The 14,322-nt window shown below is 43.1% G+C and overlaps 2 protein-coding genes and 1 long non-coding RNA gene across 3 annotated transcripts; 2 read left to right on the forward strand and 1 right to left on the reverse strand.

Annotated features, from left to right (window-relative positions):
• Positions 1-280: 280 nt before the first annotated feature.
• Positions 281-1,728, forward strand: LOC116566722. Its single transcript, XM_032301237.1, has 2 exons — positions 281-892; positions 1,229-1,728. The coding sequence occupies exons 1-2, from the start codon at positions 727-729 to the stop codon at positions 1,726-1,728; spliced, it is 666 nt and encodes a 221-aa protein (XP_032157128.1). The 5' UTR covers positions 281-726.
• A 3,641-nt stretch (positions 1,729-5,369) lies between these two features.
• Positions 5,370-10,120, forward strand: LOC116524129 (uncharacterized protein C2orf16-like). The gene is made up of 3 exons (XM_032239231.1): positions 5,370-6,202; positions 7,449-7,586; positions 9,820-10,120. The coding sequence occupies exons 1-3, from the start codon at positions 5,945-5,947 to the stop codon at positions 9,949-9,951; spliced, it is 528 nt and encodes a 175-aa protein (XP_032095122.1). The 5' UTR covers positions 5,370-5,944; the 3' UTR covers positions 9,952-10,120.
• A 1,256-nt stretch (positions 10,121-11,376) lies between these two features.
• On the reverse strand, positions 11,377-12,825 carry LOC116524308. The gene is made up of 2 exons (XR_004257270.1): positions 12,736-12,825; positions 11,377-11,610 (listed from the first exon to the last, which is right to left on the reverse strand). It is a non-coding gene; the product is annotated as an uncharacterized LOC116524308 (long non-coding RNA).
• Between the last annotated feature and the right edge of the window lie 1,497 nt (positions 12,826-14,322).

Genomic DNA, 14,322 nt, shown 5'->3' on the forward strand with positions numbered 1-14,322 from the left:
TGACCTCTGACACTTGTCACCAAGTGGAAAAATCTATTGGGTCGACACAACCATCTTTAGGAACTACCCCAGGGCCACTGAGCCAAACTTCAGAATCTGTGGAGATGAGCTCAACGTCATTCCAAGACACTCTTAAGACAACGCACCAACTTGGAAAAGCAATGAGGGAAACTCCAGTATCACAACACACAACAAAAGAATCTCTGGATGCGATACCAGGATCAGAGACACAAAGTGTGAAATCAGAGGTGTTGACCACAGAGCTACAGCCCCATGAAATGAAGTAAAATCTGTGGATTTAGCCCTAAAGCAACAGTTTCAAACACCTGAGGATTTAACCCTTGAGCTGGAACAGGATGGTCAGATATCTATAAACTCATCAGGGCAGCAATGTGTGAATTTTGAGCAAGTAAAGAGAGGGTCTGAGTCGGAAGGTGTAATATCTTTGGAGTTAATTCCAGAGTCAAAATCAGAAGGTATAAAATCTGTAGACCTCAAGTCTGACCTACAGTTGAAAGGTATTAAATCATCTGAATTGACTCCAGAACCAAATATGCAAGATGTAAAAGCTAAAGAGTTCAAACATGAACCACAGTTGCAAAGTCTGAAATCTCCCAAGTTGACTCCAGGACCACAGCTGCACCAGGCAAAACCCTTGGGCTCAACTGCAGAGCCACAGCTTCAAAGTGTGAAAATTGTGGAGTTAAAGGGCCACAGCTTGGAAGAATGAAATCTGTTCAGTGGATAACAAGACCTGAGTTCCAAGGTGTAAAATCTGTGGGATTAAATCTTGGGCCACAATCTCGAAGTGTCAAACCTGCAGAGTTGAAACTTTTCATACAGTGGGGAGATATGATAGCATCTAAATTGGTTCTAGCACCAAAACTTCAAGGTGCAAAACCGATGGAGCTTAACCTCGGGCCACAGTTGCAGTGTATAAAAATCTCTGAGTTGTCTCCAGGACCACAGCTGGAAAACGAAAAAATACTGGCATCAACCTCAGAGCCACAACTTCAAGGTTTGCAAACTGTGGAGTTAAACCAAGACTCACAACTTGGCAGTGTGAAACTTCTGCAGTGGATACCGGTACCTAAGTTCCAAGATGTAAAATCAAAAGCGTTAAATCTTGGTTCACAATCTCGAGGTGTCAAACCTGCAGAGTTGAAACCTTCCATATAGTTGGGAGGCATGGAGTCATCTGAATTGACTCTATGGCCAAAACTTCAAGGTGCAAAACTTATGGAGTTTAACCTTGGGGCACGGTTGCAGTGTGTAAAAACCTCTGAGTTGTCTGCTGGACCACGACTGCAAAAAGGGAAAATTTTGGCATCAAGCTCAGAGCCACAACTTCAAGGTGTGAAAACTGTGGAGTTAAACCAAGACTCACAGCTTGGAAGTGCAAAATCTGTGCAGTGGATACCAGGACCTGAGTTCCAAGATGTGAAAACCGGAGGGCTGAATCTTGGTTCACAATCTCAAGGTGTCAAACCTGCAGAGTTGAAATCCTCCATAGAGTCAGGAGGTGTAAAATTATCTGAATTGACTCTAGGGCCAAAAATTCAAGGTGCAAAACCTGTGGAGTTTAACTATGGGCCACGGTTGCAATTTGTGAAAACTCCCAAGTTGTCCCATGAACCACAGTTGCCTAAAGGGAAAATTCTGGCATCAACCTCAGAGCCACAGCTTCAAGGGGTAAAAACTGTGGCATTAAACAGCTTGGAAGTGTGAAATCTGTGCAATGGATACCAGTACCTGAGTTCCAAGGTATGAAATCTATGCTAAAATGTGATTCACAGTCTTGAGATTTCACACCTGTAGAATTGAAACCTTCAATACAATTAAGAGATGTGAAGTCACCTGAGTTGACTCCAAGGCCAAAGCTTCACAGTGTAAAACACTTGACATCACTCCGGGAACATCAGTTGCCAGGGTTCAAAACTATTGATTTGAAATCTGGGCTACAGTTGAGAAGTGCGAAATCATGTTGCCCAATTTCAACAACAAAGCTCCATGATATAAAATCCATGGCATTCAAACCTGGGCTTCATTTGCAAGATGTGAAATCTTCTGAGTTGACCCCAAGAGCACAGCTGCACAAAGTGAAACCCTTGGAGGCATATCCAAGAACACAGCTGCAAGATGTGAAGTCTCTAGTGTTTACACAAGAGCCACAGTTTTCAGGGGTGAAATCTGGAGTATTAAGCCAAGAGCTACAATTACAGTGATAAAACTGTAGTGCTGAACTTCTTACTACACTTGAAAAGTACGAAATCATCTGAGTTGGCTCATCAGACAAAGCTTCCAGGTATGAAATCTGAGGAGTTTAGCTCTGGGCCACAATGGCAATGTGTCAAATCTTCTAAGTTGTCAAATCCCCTAAGACGAAGTCCCAAGGCATGAAGTTTATAGAGTTAAATCCCAGCTCACAGTTGAAAAATATCTCACATTCTGATTTGACCAAGAAGAACAAGATTCAAGGTGTGAAATCTACAGACTTCAAACCTGGGCCACAGTTGCAAGGAGTGAAATCTGAGTCAATATCAAAGACAAAGCTTCAAGAAGTGAAATTAGTGGAATCCAACTCAGGCCCACAGTTGCAAGATTTGAAATCTTCTAGGTTGATCGTGGGTATAAAGCTTCAAGACATTAAATCTATGAATTTCAGTTCTGGATCTCATTTACAGAGTGTGAAGTCTTCTGAAGTGATTCCAGGGGTGAAGCTTCAGGGTGTGAAATCTGTACACTTCAAACCTAGTCCAAAGTTACAAAGTGAGAAATCTGATTTGACCCTGGGGAGGAAGTCTCCAGGTGTGAAATCTGTAGAGCTGGAATCAGGCCCACAGTTACAAGATACAAAATCTTCTGATCTGATCATGGGTATAAAACTTCAAGATATAAAATCTGTGAAGCTCAGTTCTGGACAACACTTTGAAGGTATAGAGTCTTCTGAGGTAAACTCAGGAACAAGGCTTCAAAGTATAAAATCAATGTATTTCAATTCTGGACAACAGATACAAGGTGAAAAATCTTCTGAGTTGATTCAAGGAACAAACTATCAAGATGTAAAATCTGTAGAATACAACCATGGTCCAAAGTTACAAGGAGTGGCATCTTCTGAGTTAACAGCAGAGACAAAGCTTCAAGGTGGGGAATCTGTGGAGTTCAACTCAGGCCCACAGTAGGAAGGTATGAAATATTGTAATTCAATCCAGGGAACAGAGCTTCAAAATGTAAAATCTAAGGAGTTCAGTTCTAGATCACACTTGCAAGGTATGAAATCTTCTGAAGAGATCCCAGTGATGAAGCTTCAAAAAGTGAAATCTGTGGGGCTCATGCCTAGGCCAATGCAGCAAGATGTAAAATCTTTTGAATTGTCTCTAGATACAAAGGTACAGGATAGCACATCTCTGGGGTTAAACTCAACCTCACAGTTGCAAGATAGAAAATTATCTATGTTGACACCAGGGATACACCATCGAGGTGTGAAATCGATAGAATTCAATCCTGGGGCAAAGCTGTAAGATATGAAATCGGGTTGATAAAATTCCAGACAGTGAACTCTACAGAGGGCAACCATGACCCAGAATTGCAGGTTGCAGAACTCTCTAAGTTGGCCTTGGAATCAAAGATTCACAGTGTGGCACCTTCTGAGTTCAATACCAAAAAGCAGCAGCAAGATGAGAAATCTAATAAATTGAATCCACGGCCAGACCTTCAAAGTGTCAAATTTATGGTGTTCAATCCTGGGCCACATTTGCAACATAGAAAATCTTCAGAATTATGTACAGGGACAAAGCATCAAGATGTAAAATCTATGAAATTCAATCTTCAACAACAGTTGCAAGGCGTGAAATCTGAGTTGCACTTTGGAACAGGGCTTCAAGGTATACAATCTTTAGATTTTGAGCCTGGGCCACAGGTGCAAGGAATAAAATCTGCCAAGTTGAATCCTGGGACTGAGCTTCAAGGTATGAAATTTAAGGTGTTTTGTCTTGGACCACATTTGCAAGATGTGAATTCTTCTGCATCCATTCCAGAGCCACCGCCTCAGTGTGTAAATTCTATTGGGTGCAACCGTGGGCCATCTTTGCAAGGTGTAAATTCTTCTGCATCTATTCCAGGCCTTCAGTGTGTATGTTCTAATGGGTTCAACTCTGGGCCAAACTTGCAAGATATGAATTCTTCTGCATCCATTCCAGGGCCAACACTTCAGCGTGTAAATTCTATTGAGTGCAAACCTGGGCCACATTTACAAGGTGTAAATTCTGCAACCATTCCAGCACCTAAACTTCAGTGTGTAAGTCCTAATGGGTCCATCCTTGGGCCAAACCTGTGAGGTGTGAATTCTTCTGCATCTAGTCCAGAGCCACCACTTCAGTGTGTGAATTCTATTTAGTATAATTGTAGGCCACATTCACAAAGCGTGAGTTCTTCTGCATCCATTCTACGGCCCAAACTTCAGTGTGTTAATCTTAATGGCTGCAACCCTGGGTCAAATTTGCAAGGTGTGAATTCTTCTGCATCCATTCCAGAGCCACCACTTCCATGTGTAAATTTTATTGGGTACAATCCAGGGCAGCATTTTCAAGGTGTAAATTCCTCTGCACCCATTTCAGGGCCAAAACTTCAGTGTGCAAATTCTACTTGGTGCAGCCCAGGTCCACAATTGCAAAGTGTGAATTCTGCATTTATTCCACAGCCCCAAGCTCAGTGTGTAAATTCTATTGGGTACAACCCAGAGCCATATTTACAAGGTATGAAATCTGAATTAATTCCAGTTTCAAAACTTTAAGGTATGAAGTGTTCTGAATTGAACCCAGGGACAGAAATTCAAAGTGAGGCATCTATGATGTTCAACCCTAGATGACATTTGCAAGATTTAAAATCTTATATGACTCCAGGGTCAAAGTTTATATGTGTAGCACCTATGGAATGCAACCCTGGGCCACAGGTGCAGCATGTGAATTCTTCTGAGTTGAATCCAGGGCTAAAGTTACAATGTGTAAACTCTATGAAGTGCAAACTTGAGACACACTTGCAAGGTGTAAAATCAGGGACAAAATTTCAAGTTATGAAATCTGAGTTGCATCCAGGGCCAGAGCTTCAAAGTATAAAATCTGTTGTGTTCAACTCTCTGCAACATTTACAAGATGTAAAATGTGAACTGACTTCAGGGACAAAATTTGAAGATGTAACACCAAAGGAGTTCAACTCTGGCCCACAGCTGCAAAGTATGAATTCTTCTGAGTTGAATTCAGAGTCAAAATTTCAATGCATAAATTCTATCAACTTGAATCCAGGGCCACAGAAACAAAACATGAAGCCCTCTGAATTGAACCCTAGGTCAGAATCTCAAGGTACAACATCTATTCTGTTCCACCCTGGACCATACTTGCAAGGTGTAAAATCTTCTGAATTAACTCCAGGGACTAAGTTTCAAGGAGTCCAATTTTGGGGGAAGCATCTCGGCTCACAGCAAGCTGTGCAACCTGCATTCACTTTGGGTCCTTAGATAAACGGTACAAAATCTGAGGTATTTTTACCAGAGACACTGCTTAAAGATGTCAAGTCTGTGGAGATAAATAAGCAGCCATTGCTTTATGATGCAAATTCTGTGAAAATAATTTCAGCCTCTGAGCTAACGGACTTAAAATATGAGGTATTTACACTAGAGCCATGTTTTCAAAAAGCAAAATCGGTGGAATTAAAACCAGAGTCATATCCTCAAGGTATGAATTCTGAGGAGTTGCATTCACACCTCAGGCAGCATAGTGTGAGATCTATGCTATTTGTATCAGAGCCACATTCTCAAGAGGTGAAATCTGTGAAGTCAACTCTATAGCCACAACCTCAAAGTGTAAATTCTTTGACATCATGCTTTAGGTCACAATGCTTTAAATCTGTGGCCTTTGCACCAAAGCCATGTTTTCAATATAAAAAACCTATGGAGCTGACACCAGGGGCCCAACAGCAAGGTATAAATTATCAAGAGTTGACTTCAGAATGGCAAGATGTGAAATCAATGGTGTTGGCACCAGAGCCAACTAGGAAGTTCTCATCAGGACCAATGTTGACCGGTGTCATATTTTCAAATTTGTCTCCAGAATCACAGCAACAAGGTGTGAAATCTTTGAAGTTTACTCTAGAGCCAAAGTTGCAAAGTGTAAAACATGTGAAATTGTCTTCAGTGTCTCTGCAGCAAACTATAAAATCTTTGGAATTAGCACAAGGGTTACTGCTTCAAACAGTGAAATACGGGGAGCAAACTCCAAGAACAAATTCCCAAATCATGGCATCCTCTGAAATAATCCCCAGGCCAGGGCATCAGTTTACAAAATGTGCAGAGATGATCCCACAGCCAAAGTATCAAGTCCCTAAATCTGCAAATTTGATTTCAGTACAAATTTATCATGCCACAGAATTTTCAGAAATGGCACAAGGACTGGAAAATAAAGGCATAGATCCTATAGAGAAATCTTTGGGGTTAACCAAGGCAGAGCCATGGAATCTTTAGGGATTCTGCTGCAGCCAGATCTTCAAGTACCAAAATTGGTTGATCTGACTCCAATGCTAAGGTATCAAGGCTCAAAATTCTTAGGATTAACTCCAGAGAACAGCCACCAAATCCCAGAAACTATGGACATGCTGTCTCAGCCATGGCCCCAAGTTAAGGATTTGGGGGAGTTACATATAAAGCCACGGCAGCAAATTGTGGAACCTGAAAGGATTACCCCAGAACTCAAGCATTACTTTACAGAAGCTATGGGGTGACCACTGAGGCAAGGATACAAGCAAATGAATTCTTTGGAATGACCCCAAAGCCACCAAGTCAAGCCACTGGATTTGCAGAGAGATCCCCAAGGCTCTGCCCTCAAGACTTAGAACCCGTGGAGGCGATCTCTCAGAAAAGATTGCAAAGGGAAGAATCTGTGGTATTGATTCCAAAGTCATTACATCACATCCCAGATTCTGCTTCAGGGATGTCACCTGGGTTAGGACATCAGGTTTCTGAATCTGTGGAGTTGACTTCTGAGTTAGGGATGCAGGTGGAGAAAACTTTGGAATTAACTCCAGAACCACAACATCATCTGGGATCTCCAGAGATAATATTAGGGTTAAGACATCAAGTCCCTGAATCTGTAAAGCTGAACTATAAGCAATGGCTGCAAATGGAGGAATCTTTAGAGGTACCCCTGAAGGAAACAAGTCAAGTTATAGGACATGAAGAATCTGCAGAGCTCACCTCTGAGGCATGGCAGCACAGGGAGGTATCAATGGGGCTAACAAAATCAAAGAATCAAAGTATGAAATCTCCAGGGACAACCACAGGACCACTGGATCAAAATGTAGAATTTATGATTAGTCCAGAACCACTAGATCAAGTCACAGAATCTGCAAGGACACAGCTTCAAGTTGCTTAGCCTCAAGAGGTAACCTTTGTAGATGTCCCAAAAGTTGTTCAATCTGAGAAGGTGACCCCTGGACCACCATTTCAAGTTGTAAAGTCTATGACAGTGCCAAGGCCAGCCCATCAAGTGGTGGAATATACTGAGTTGACTCCAAAACTGCAAGATGTGAGACTTTCAGAGCTCCCCTCATGGCCATGGTTACAAGATGTGAAAGCTAAGAAATTAATCACAAAGCCAAAACACCAGATAGTGGAAACAATGGAGTTGACAGGGTTTCAAATTGTAAAAACTATGTTAATCCCAGGGCCACCCCATCAAATTGTAAAATCTGAGCAATAAGCACCAGGACTAATTCCTCAGGTTGTATAACCAAAAGGAGTACCCTAGAATGAGGAATTGTAGCAATAAATTCTGTGAATTTACTTCGAGGCCATATCTTCAAGAACTCATAGTACCTGTAGAGTCAACTCTAAGGCCACATATTCAAGTGCAATCTGAAGAATTAACCTCACAGCAAACATCTCCATTTGAGGAACATACAATATTGACTCATAAACAAGGACTTCAGGCTGTGAAATCTACATTGATAAAAACAGAGCCTCCTAAGTTATGGAATCTGAGGATTTGAATCTAGGACAGGTGTGTCAGAATAGGGACTGTGGCCGGGTGCGGTGGCGCGTGCCTGTAGTCCCAGCTACTCGGGAGGCTGAGGTGGGAAGATTGCTTGAGCCCAGGAGTTCTGGGCTGCAGTGCGCTATGCAGATCGGGTGTCCGCACTAAGTTCGGCATCAATATGGTGACCTCCCAGGAGTGGGGGACCACCAGGTTGCCTAAGGAGGGGTGAACCGGCCCAGGTCAGAAATGGAGCAGGTCAAAACTCCTGTGCTGATCAGTAGTGGGATCGCGCCTGTGAATAGCCACTGCACTCCAGCCTGGGCAACATAGCGAGACCCTGTCTCTAAAAAAAAAAAAAAAAAAATAGGGACGGTGAGAAGTTAACATCGGAAGAGTTACAAGTGAGGTCTGACTTCTCTAGGTTCCTACAAAGCTCTTCAACCTCACTTATTTCAGTCTCTGCCAAAACAGCATCTGAATTGGGAGGACTCTGGGATTCTGGGATACAGAAAGTATCCTGAGCTTTGGATGTAAAAAACCTTGGGACAGGTATTTTACAGCCCAAAGAGACCTATCTAGACCCTACTATGATGCAGTCTTTAACTCCTCCCTTGGCCCTTCATAATCAAAGCTCTGGTAAGACAGCTAACATGGTGGAAAACACATGTCCTGAGATTCCCAGAGTGGATGTCATATCTAAACAGAAAACTAAGAGGAAGCAAATGGAGGAGATAGAGAACTCACTTCAGAGACATCTGTCACAAAGCTGGAGATCACATTCCAGTCAGAATCAGGGGTTCAGAAATCCCTCATCAAGTATTTCCTGGGCAGACAATTCAACGTCTGGGAGACTCATGCCTGGAGGCAGCGACTACCAAGAAAATTTCTCTCTATGCTATTTCTGGGGAATGTTTTAGGGACCACTATGGAAAGGAAGCTTTGTTCTCAAACATCTCTAGCAGAAAAAGCCACTGCAGATACCTGTCAGTCTAGTCAGAATTTATTTGGGATTCCAGCTGAACTGATGGAAGCTTCCCAGAGGCTGCCAGAGAAGGGTCCAGTTACTATATCTCAGCCTTCAGGTCAAAAACCATATTCAGAAACATACTTTAGATCATGTACATAAGAAAAGAATGGCCTTAAGGATGTGGACAAGTGGTTCCACATCTTCCATAATACAGCAATACTGTGGGACGAGAGTGGAAATAAAGAAAGCAAACTCAGGGTTCAGTGGTATATCCCAAGAAGTCATTCAGCATATGCCTGTCACATGTGCAGGGGGCCAGCTTCCTGTCCGGGTAAAGTCAGTCTATCAGCATATTTTATGACAGAGAAGATCTTGTTCCAATGGAAGAAAGTGAGAACTCACAGAGTGATTCCCAGACAAGGATTTTTGAGTCCCAACATTCCCTCAAGCCAAATTATCTTCCCCAGAGTGACTTCTCAGAACAGCTCCAGTTGCTACAAGATTTGCAGATAAAAATAGCAACAAAACTCTTAAGGAGTCAAATACCCCCCCATGTGCCTCCACCTCTAGCTTTAGATCTAGTCCTAAAGTACCCTATCTGCCTACAGTACGGCCGATGTTCAGGATTTAACTGCCATCATAAATTACAGACCACTTTGGGGCCTTATCTTCTGATCTATCCACAGCTCCACCTTGTAAGCACTCCTGAAGGCCATGGTGAGATTTGGTTGCATCTTGGCTTTAGGCTATGAACCAGGAAAAGACCCCAAATCTCAAAGTGTCATGAAAGAGATAGACCCGTCATATGGAGAAGACCTATGTCACCATCACAAAGGAAAGCTAAAATCATACTCAAGCTTCCAAGAGTCCTACTTCCACAATAGATTTGCAGTCTGGGTCCTCCCAGTCCCCTGCTCCTATACAAGTCTACATCAGGCGAAGACAACGCAGCAGCCCTAACCTGGAAGAAAAGACAATAATTAGAGCAACTGGACACTATGAATCCATTCGGGTTCACACCCTATCAGAGAGTGATTCTGAAAGCTCTCAGAATGAGAAATGGACTACAGTGAGAACCAAAAAGACCTCCGATTCAAAATATCCAATGAAGAGAATGACCTAGGGACTTGGTGATATCACGCGGAGGCTCACGCCTATAATCCAGCACTTTGGAAGGCCTACAGCAAATCACCTAAGGTCAGGAGTTCAAGACCAGCCTTACCAACATGGTGAAACTCATCTCCACTAAAAATACAAAAATTAGCAGGGCATGGGGGCGGGCGCCTGTAATCCTAGCTGCTGGGAAGGCTGTGGCAGGAGAATTGCTTGAGCCTGGGAGGTGGAGGTTGCAGTGAGTAAGGGTTGCACCACTGCACTCCAACCTGCGTTACAGAGCAAGACTATCTCAAAAAAAAAAAAAAAAAAAAAAGGAAAAAAGAAAAAAAAAAGTCAAAGTCTTTTAAAGTCCTTATATTGTTTGCAGGGGTGGGGGTGGTTAGATGCTGATTAGCTTTAGAAAATGTACATGTTAAACTTTCAAGTTAACCTCTACAGAAATAGGATATATAACTTTCAAATCCAAAATGTGAAGAAAAAAAAAAAGAGATGTTTAAAGAAAGGACAAAATTAGCTGGACATGGTGGCATGCACCTGTAGTCCTAGCTGGGCAGGAGGCTGAGGCAGGGGGACTGCTTGAGCCCAGGAAGCTGAGACTGCAGTGAGTATGATTGTACCACTGCACTCCAGCCTGGGAGACAGAGTGAGACCCCATCTCAGAAATAAAGAAGAGAGAGAGAAATAAAACAGGAAAAGAGGAAAAGAGAGAAGGAGAGAGAAAATAGACGAGAGAGAGAGAGAAAAAAGAAAAAACTAAACAAATAAATTTTAGACCCTAACCAGTCTAAAATGAGGCAAAAAAGGAGATAAAAAGAGGTATGGAAAAGAACAAAAAGCATTGAGTGCTCTACCCATACGCACACCAGTCACCCTAGCTTAGCACAGGAGCCTGCCTCTCTTTCCTCTGGCTCCTCTCAGATTTTGGAAGACTACTGGGTATGTGCGATGTGATAGGACAGGAGAGAAGATCTGATCTGTAATCTGAGAAAAAAAAGGAACTCTGAATGGCTTATAACAGAGAATCAGTACAGAAGGAGATGACATTAGAACCGCCCCTCCTATCAGGGATCTTCCAGCCTACAGAGATCTCCATAATATGACCTGGGAATTCCTAGGGCCACTGTAATTAGCCCATATTCCAACGGTCTAACATAGTGTTAGGAATCTGAAAAAGGATGGTCCTGGGGGCTGGAACATAAGTGTAAGCTTCATTTGCCAATTCTATCACAGAGATTAAGGGTGGTTGACACAGAAAAAAGTAGCCTCCAGAGTCTCCTCGTGGCTGTAATTAATCAGCTCAACACCACATCTGAGGGCCCCTAGTGTCCAACATACCCTAATAGTGAACATGGTGACTCTCTCAGGTGCCTCAGTGTTGTACCACACACACAGGCTGTTGCGGTTCTGAGCTACCAGCACATCACTTCCTGGGACCCACTGCACATAGGCGCAGAAGTTGAGGATCATTGTCTTAGAGCAGCTCTCAATATCATACAGATGCAACTGAAGAAAGAAGAGGCAGATAGCACAATTAGAAGTGCATGTGGGGTTGTCTCCTACTTTTGACCATTTCCCTAATGGTGAGATGTGGTGAGCTAACCCACCAGTCAGGCTCATGCTGCATTTCAAAGCTTACTGACCTGCTGTCTGCTGAGGTGGTATATCCTAACTCTGGTCAAGTAAGAGATGACTCATAGAACAGAGATCTACATCCCAGGAATTGTAAGTTAGGTGAAGGTCAGACTTTCCTTCTTGGAATAACTCTGGGCCAGAGTTACCAGCTTGGATTACAAATGGCAGGCCACTAGAAACACTAAATGATCTGGAAATCTGTGATGTGGCTTTCACTAAAATGAAAAATCACCAGGTTGTCTTGTTGACCTGAGGTTGAACACTGGTGCTACCATATTGGGATGGGATAAGAATCCATGAGGGACAAAGAGGCTGTCCTCCAGCCAGTTCATGCCATCAGGTCAGTGTGGCTGAAAAGCACTGGACAGCAGGTCTAGTGAAGGTCAGCTAGGCATGAGGAGGAGGAATGCAGGGTTAAGGAAGTTTCAATAGGGCACAGACTGTGAACAGTAAGAGAGACCAACTCCCAAACTCCGCTCTTGACTTTGTTGCCGTAATACAATTGCCTCTGAGGTAATATTGGATTGCCGTGTGCAGTGGCTCATGCCTGTAATCCCAGCACTTTGGGAGGCTGAGGTGGGCAAATCACCTGAGGTCAGGAGTTCGAGACAAGCCTGGCCAACATGGTGAAACACTTTTCTCTATTAAAAATACAAAGATTAGCTAGGTGTGGTGGTGCACATCGGTAGTCTCAGCTAGTGGGAAGGCTGAAGCAGAAGAATCGCTTGAACCTGGGAGGCAGAGGTTGCAGTGAGCTGAGATCATGCCACTGCACACCAGGCTGGGCAACAGAGTGAGACTGTCTCAAAGAAAAAAAAAAAGAGGTAATAAAGGATGGGTTTTGGTATCAGGTACAGAGAATGTTGTGCCTTCTGCTATGCTGATGACACAGCAAAGAAATTATGCCTCACCCTGGCTGCCTCAGTCTCTGGTGGCAGCTTGTCTCACACCCTTTATGGGCCAGCCAATGCCTAAGGCCTTAGTAACTCTTCTTACACGAAGTTTCCGGTCCCTGAAGAGGAGCTTGTGTCCAGTCTCATTAAGTTCCAGCTGATCCACGCGGCTCTCATGGCTGACGGTGCCAATGTAGCCACCAATCAGATCCACTATAGAATAAAAGAGACAGGTTAACATTAGAGATTGCACAGATGTACATTGTGTGGCCAACACACGTAATTTTGCTAGGATGCCTAGGAAGCTGGGTCTCTTTTAGAATTGTACAGGTTTTGTTTAACAATGTTGTAATTCAAAAAGGTCCAGATCCACTAAGAAATGTCATTACTCTCTGGGACTTAAGGAGTTACCTCAGAGAAGGTTAGAACTATTGATGAAGTGGCTGCTACTACTCACAGAATCCCCTCTAAGGCAGCACTGAGCACATTAAAGATAAGCCTGATACAACACAGCAATGAGGCAAGGCTGCTGAATCAATTACCTTGATGATCATATGCCCCAAGAAGCTACCTGCATATCTGAATGCGTACTGTGTAAGAGCACTGCAGGGTGGTTAGTGGGGAAGGCATGCAGACAAACCTCTGACAAAAGTTAGGCAAGTCACGCAGAGGATGAATACTTTGGCTTGAAACTGGTAGACAATATAAGAAACTATCACATTTAGAGCAAACTAATTAGAGTTGGCTGGGACGTTTTCAGGGAGTCTCTTGATCAAAGTTCATTTATAAGTTTTAGTGATATCTATTATTAATGAACAACATGCCTCACTTTGTTATTTATATATGCTTATCTAATGACCAAATGTCTGCTGGCATCTACAATTGCTAAGACCAAATTAAAAAACAATCTTCCTTTAAGTAAAAAGTAAAATCAGCCGGGCATGGTGGCTCATGCCTGTAATCTCAGTGCTTTGGGAGGCTGAGGTGGGCAGATCACCTGAGGTCAGGAGTTGGAGACCAGCCTGGCCAACATGGTGAAACACTGTATCTACTAAAAATACAAAAAAAAAAAAAAAAATTAGCTTGATATGATGGTTGGCGCCTATAGTCCCAGCTACTTGGGAGGCTGAGGCAAGAGAATTACTTGAACCCAGGAAGCAGAGACTGCAGTGAGCCAAGACCACACCACTACACTCCAGCCTGGGTGACAGAGCAAGACTCTGTCTCAAAAAAAAAAAAAGGAAAATGATAGAGCCATATTTTAATGCCCCAATTATAAGTAGAATCAGAGTTCTACAGTGGCAAGAACCCTAACTCCTGAGAACCCTGAAGTTATACATAAAATTATGTGTGTACAGCCTATATTTTTCTCTGAGAAGTTCTATGATTTTAGATACTCCTGGTAACCCAAAAAAGTTAAGAGAAGAACTCTTTTTCTTGTTTTTTCTCTGAGACAGAGTTTCACTTTTGTCACCCAGGCTGGAGTGCAGTGGTGCGATCTGGGCTCACTGCAACCTCCACCTCCTGGGTTCAAGCGATTCTCCTGCCTCAGCCTTCTGAGTAGCTGGGATTATAGGCACTTGCCAACAAACCTGGCTAATTTTTGTATTTTAGTAGAGATAGGGTTTCACCATGTTGGTCAGGCTGGTCTTGAACTCCTGACCTCAGGTGATCCGCCCGCCTCGGCCTC

Source organism: Sapajus apella, unplaced genomic scaffold (assembly GCF_009761245.1).
Source record: "Sapajus apella isolate SASKATOON/1434 unplaced genomic scaffold, GSC_monkey_1.0 scaffold44, whole genome shotgun sequence".
Lineage (NCBI taxonomy): Eukaryota > Metazoa > Chordata > Mammalia > Primates > Cebidae > Sapajus > Sapajus apella.

Bases quoted from the DNA above. Each gene is read 5' to 3' on its own strand.
- LOC116524129 (XM_032239231.1), top strand. From the start codon at position 5,945: ATGGAGCTGACACCAGGGGCCCAACAGCAAGGTATAAATTATCAAGAG. The intron at 6,203-7,448 runs ACTATAAAATCT...TTTGTAGATGTC, and splicing joins CTTCAGTGTCTCTGCAGCAA to CCAAAAGTTGTTCAATCTGA. The intron at 7,587-9,819 runs GAGCTCCCCTCA...CTATGTCACCAT, and splicing joins TGCAAGATGTGAGACTTTCA to CACAAAGGAAAGCTAAAATC.
- LOC116566722 (XM_032301237.1), top strand. From the start codon at position 727: ATGAAATCTGTTCAGTGGATAACAAGACCTGAGTTCCAAGGTGTAAAA. The intron at 893-1,228 runs GTGCAAAACCGA...CAAAACTTCAAG, and splicing joins TCTAGCACCAAAACTTCAAG to GTGCAAAACTTATGGAGTTT.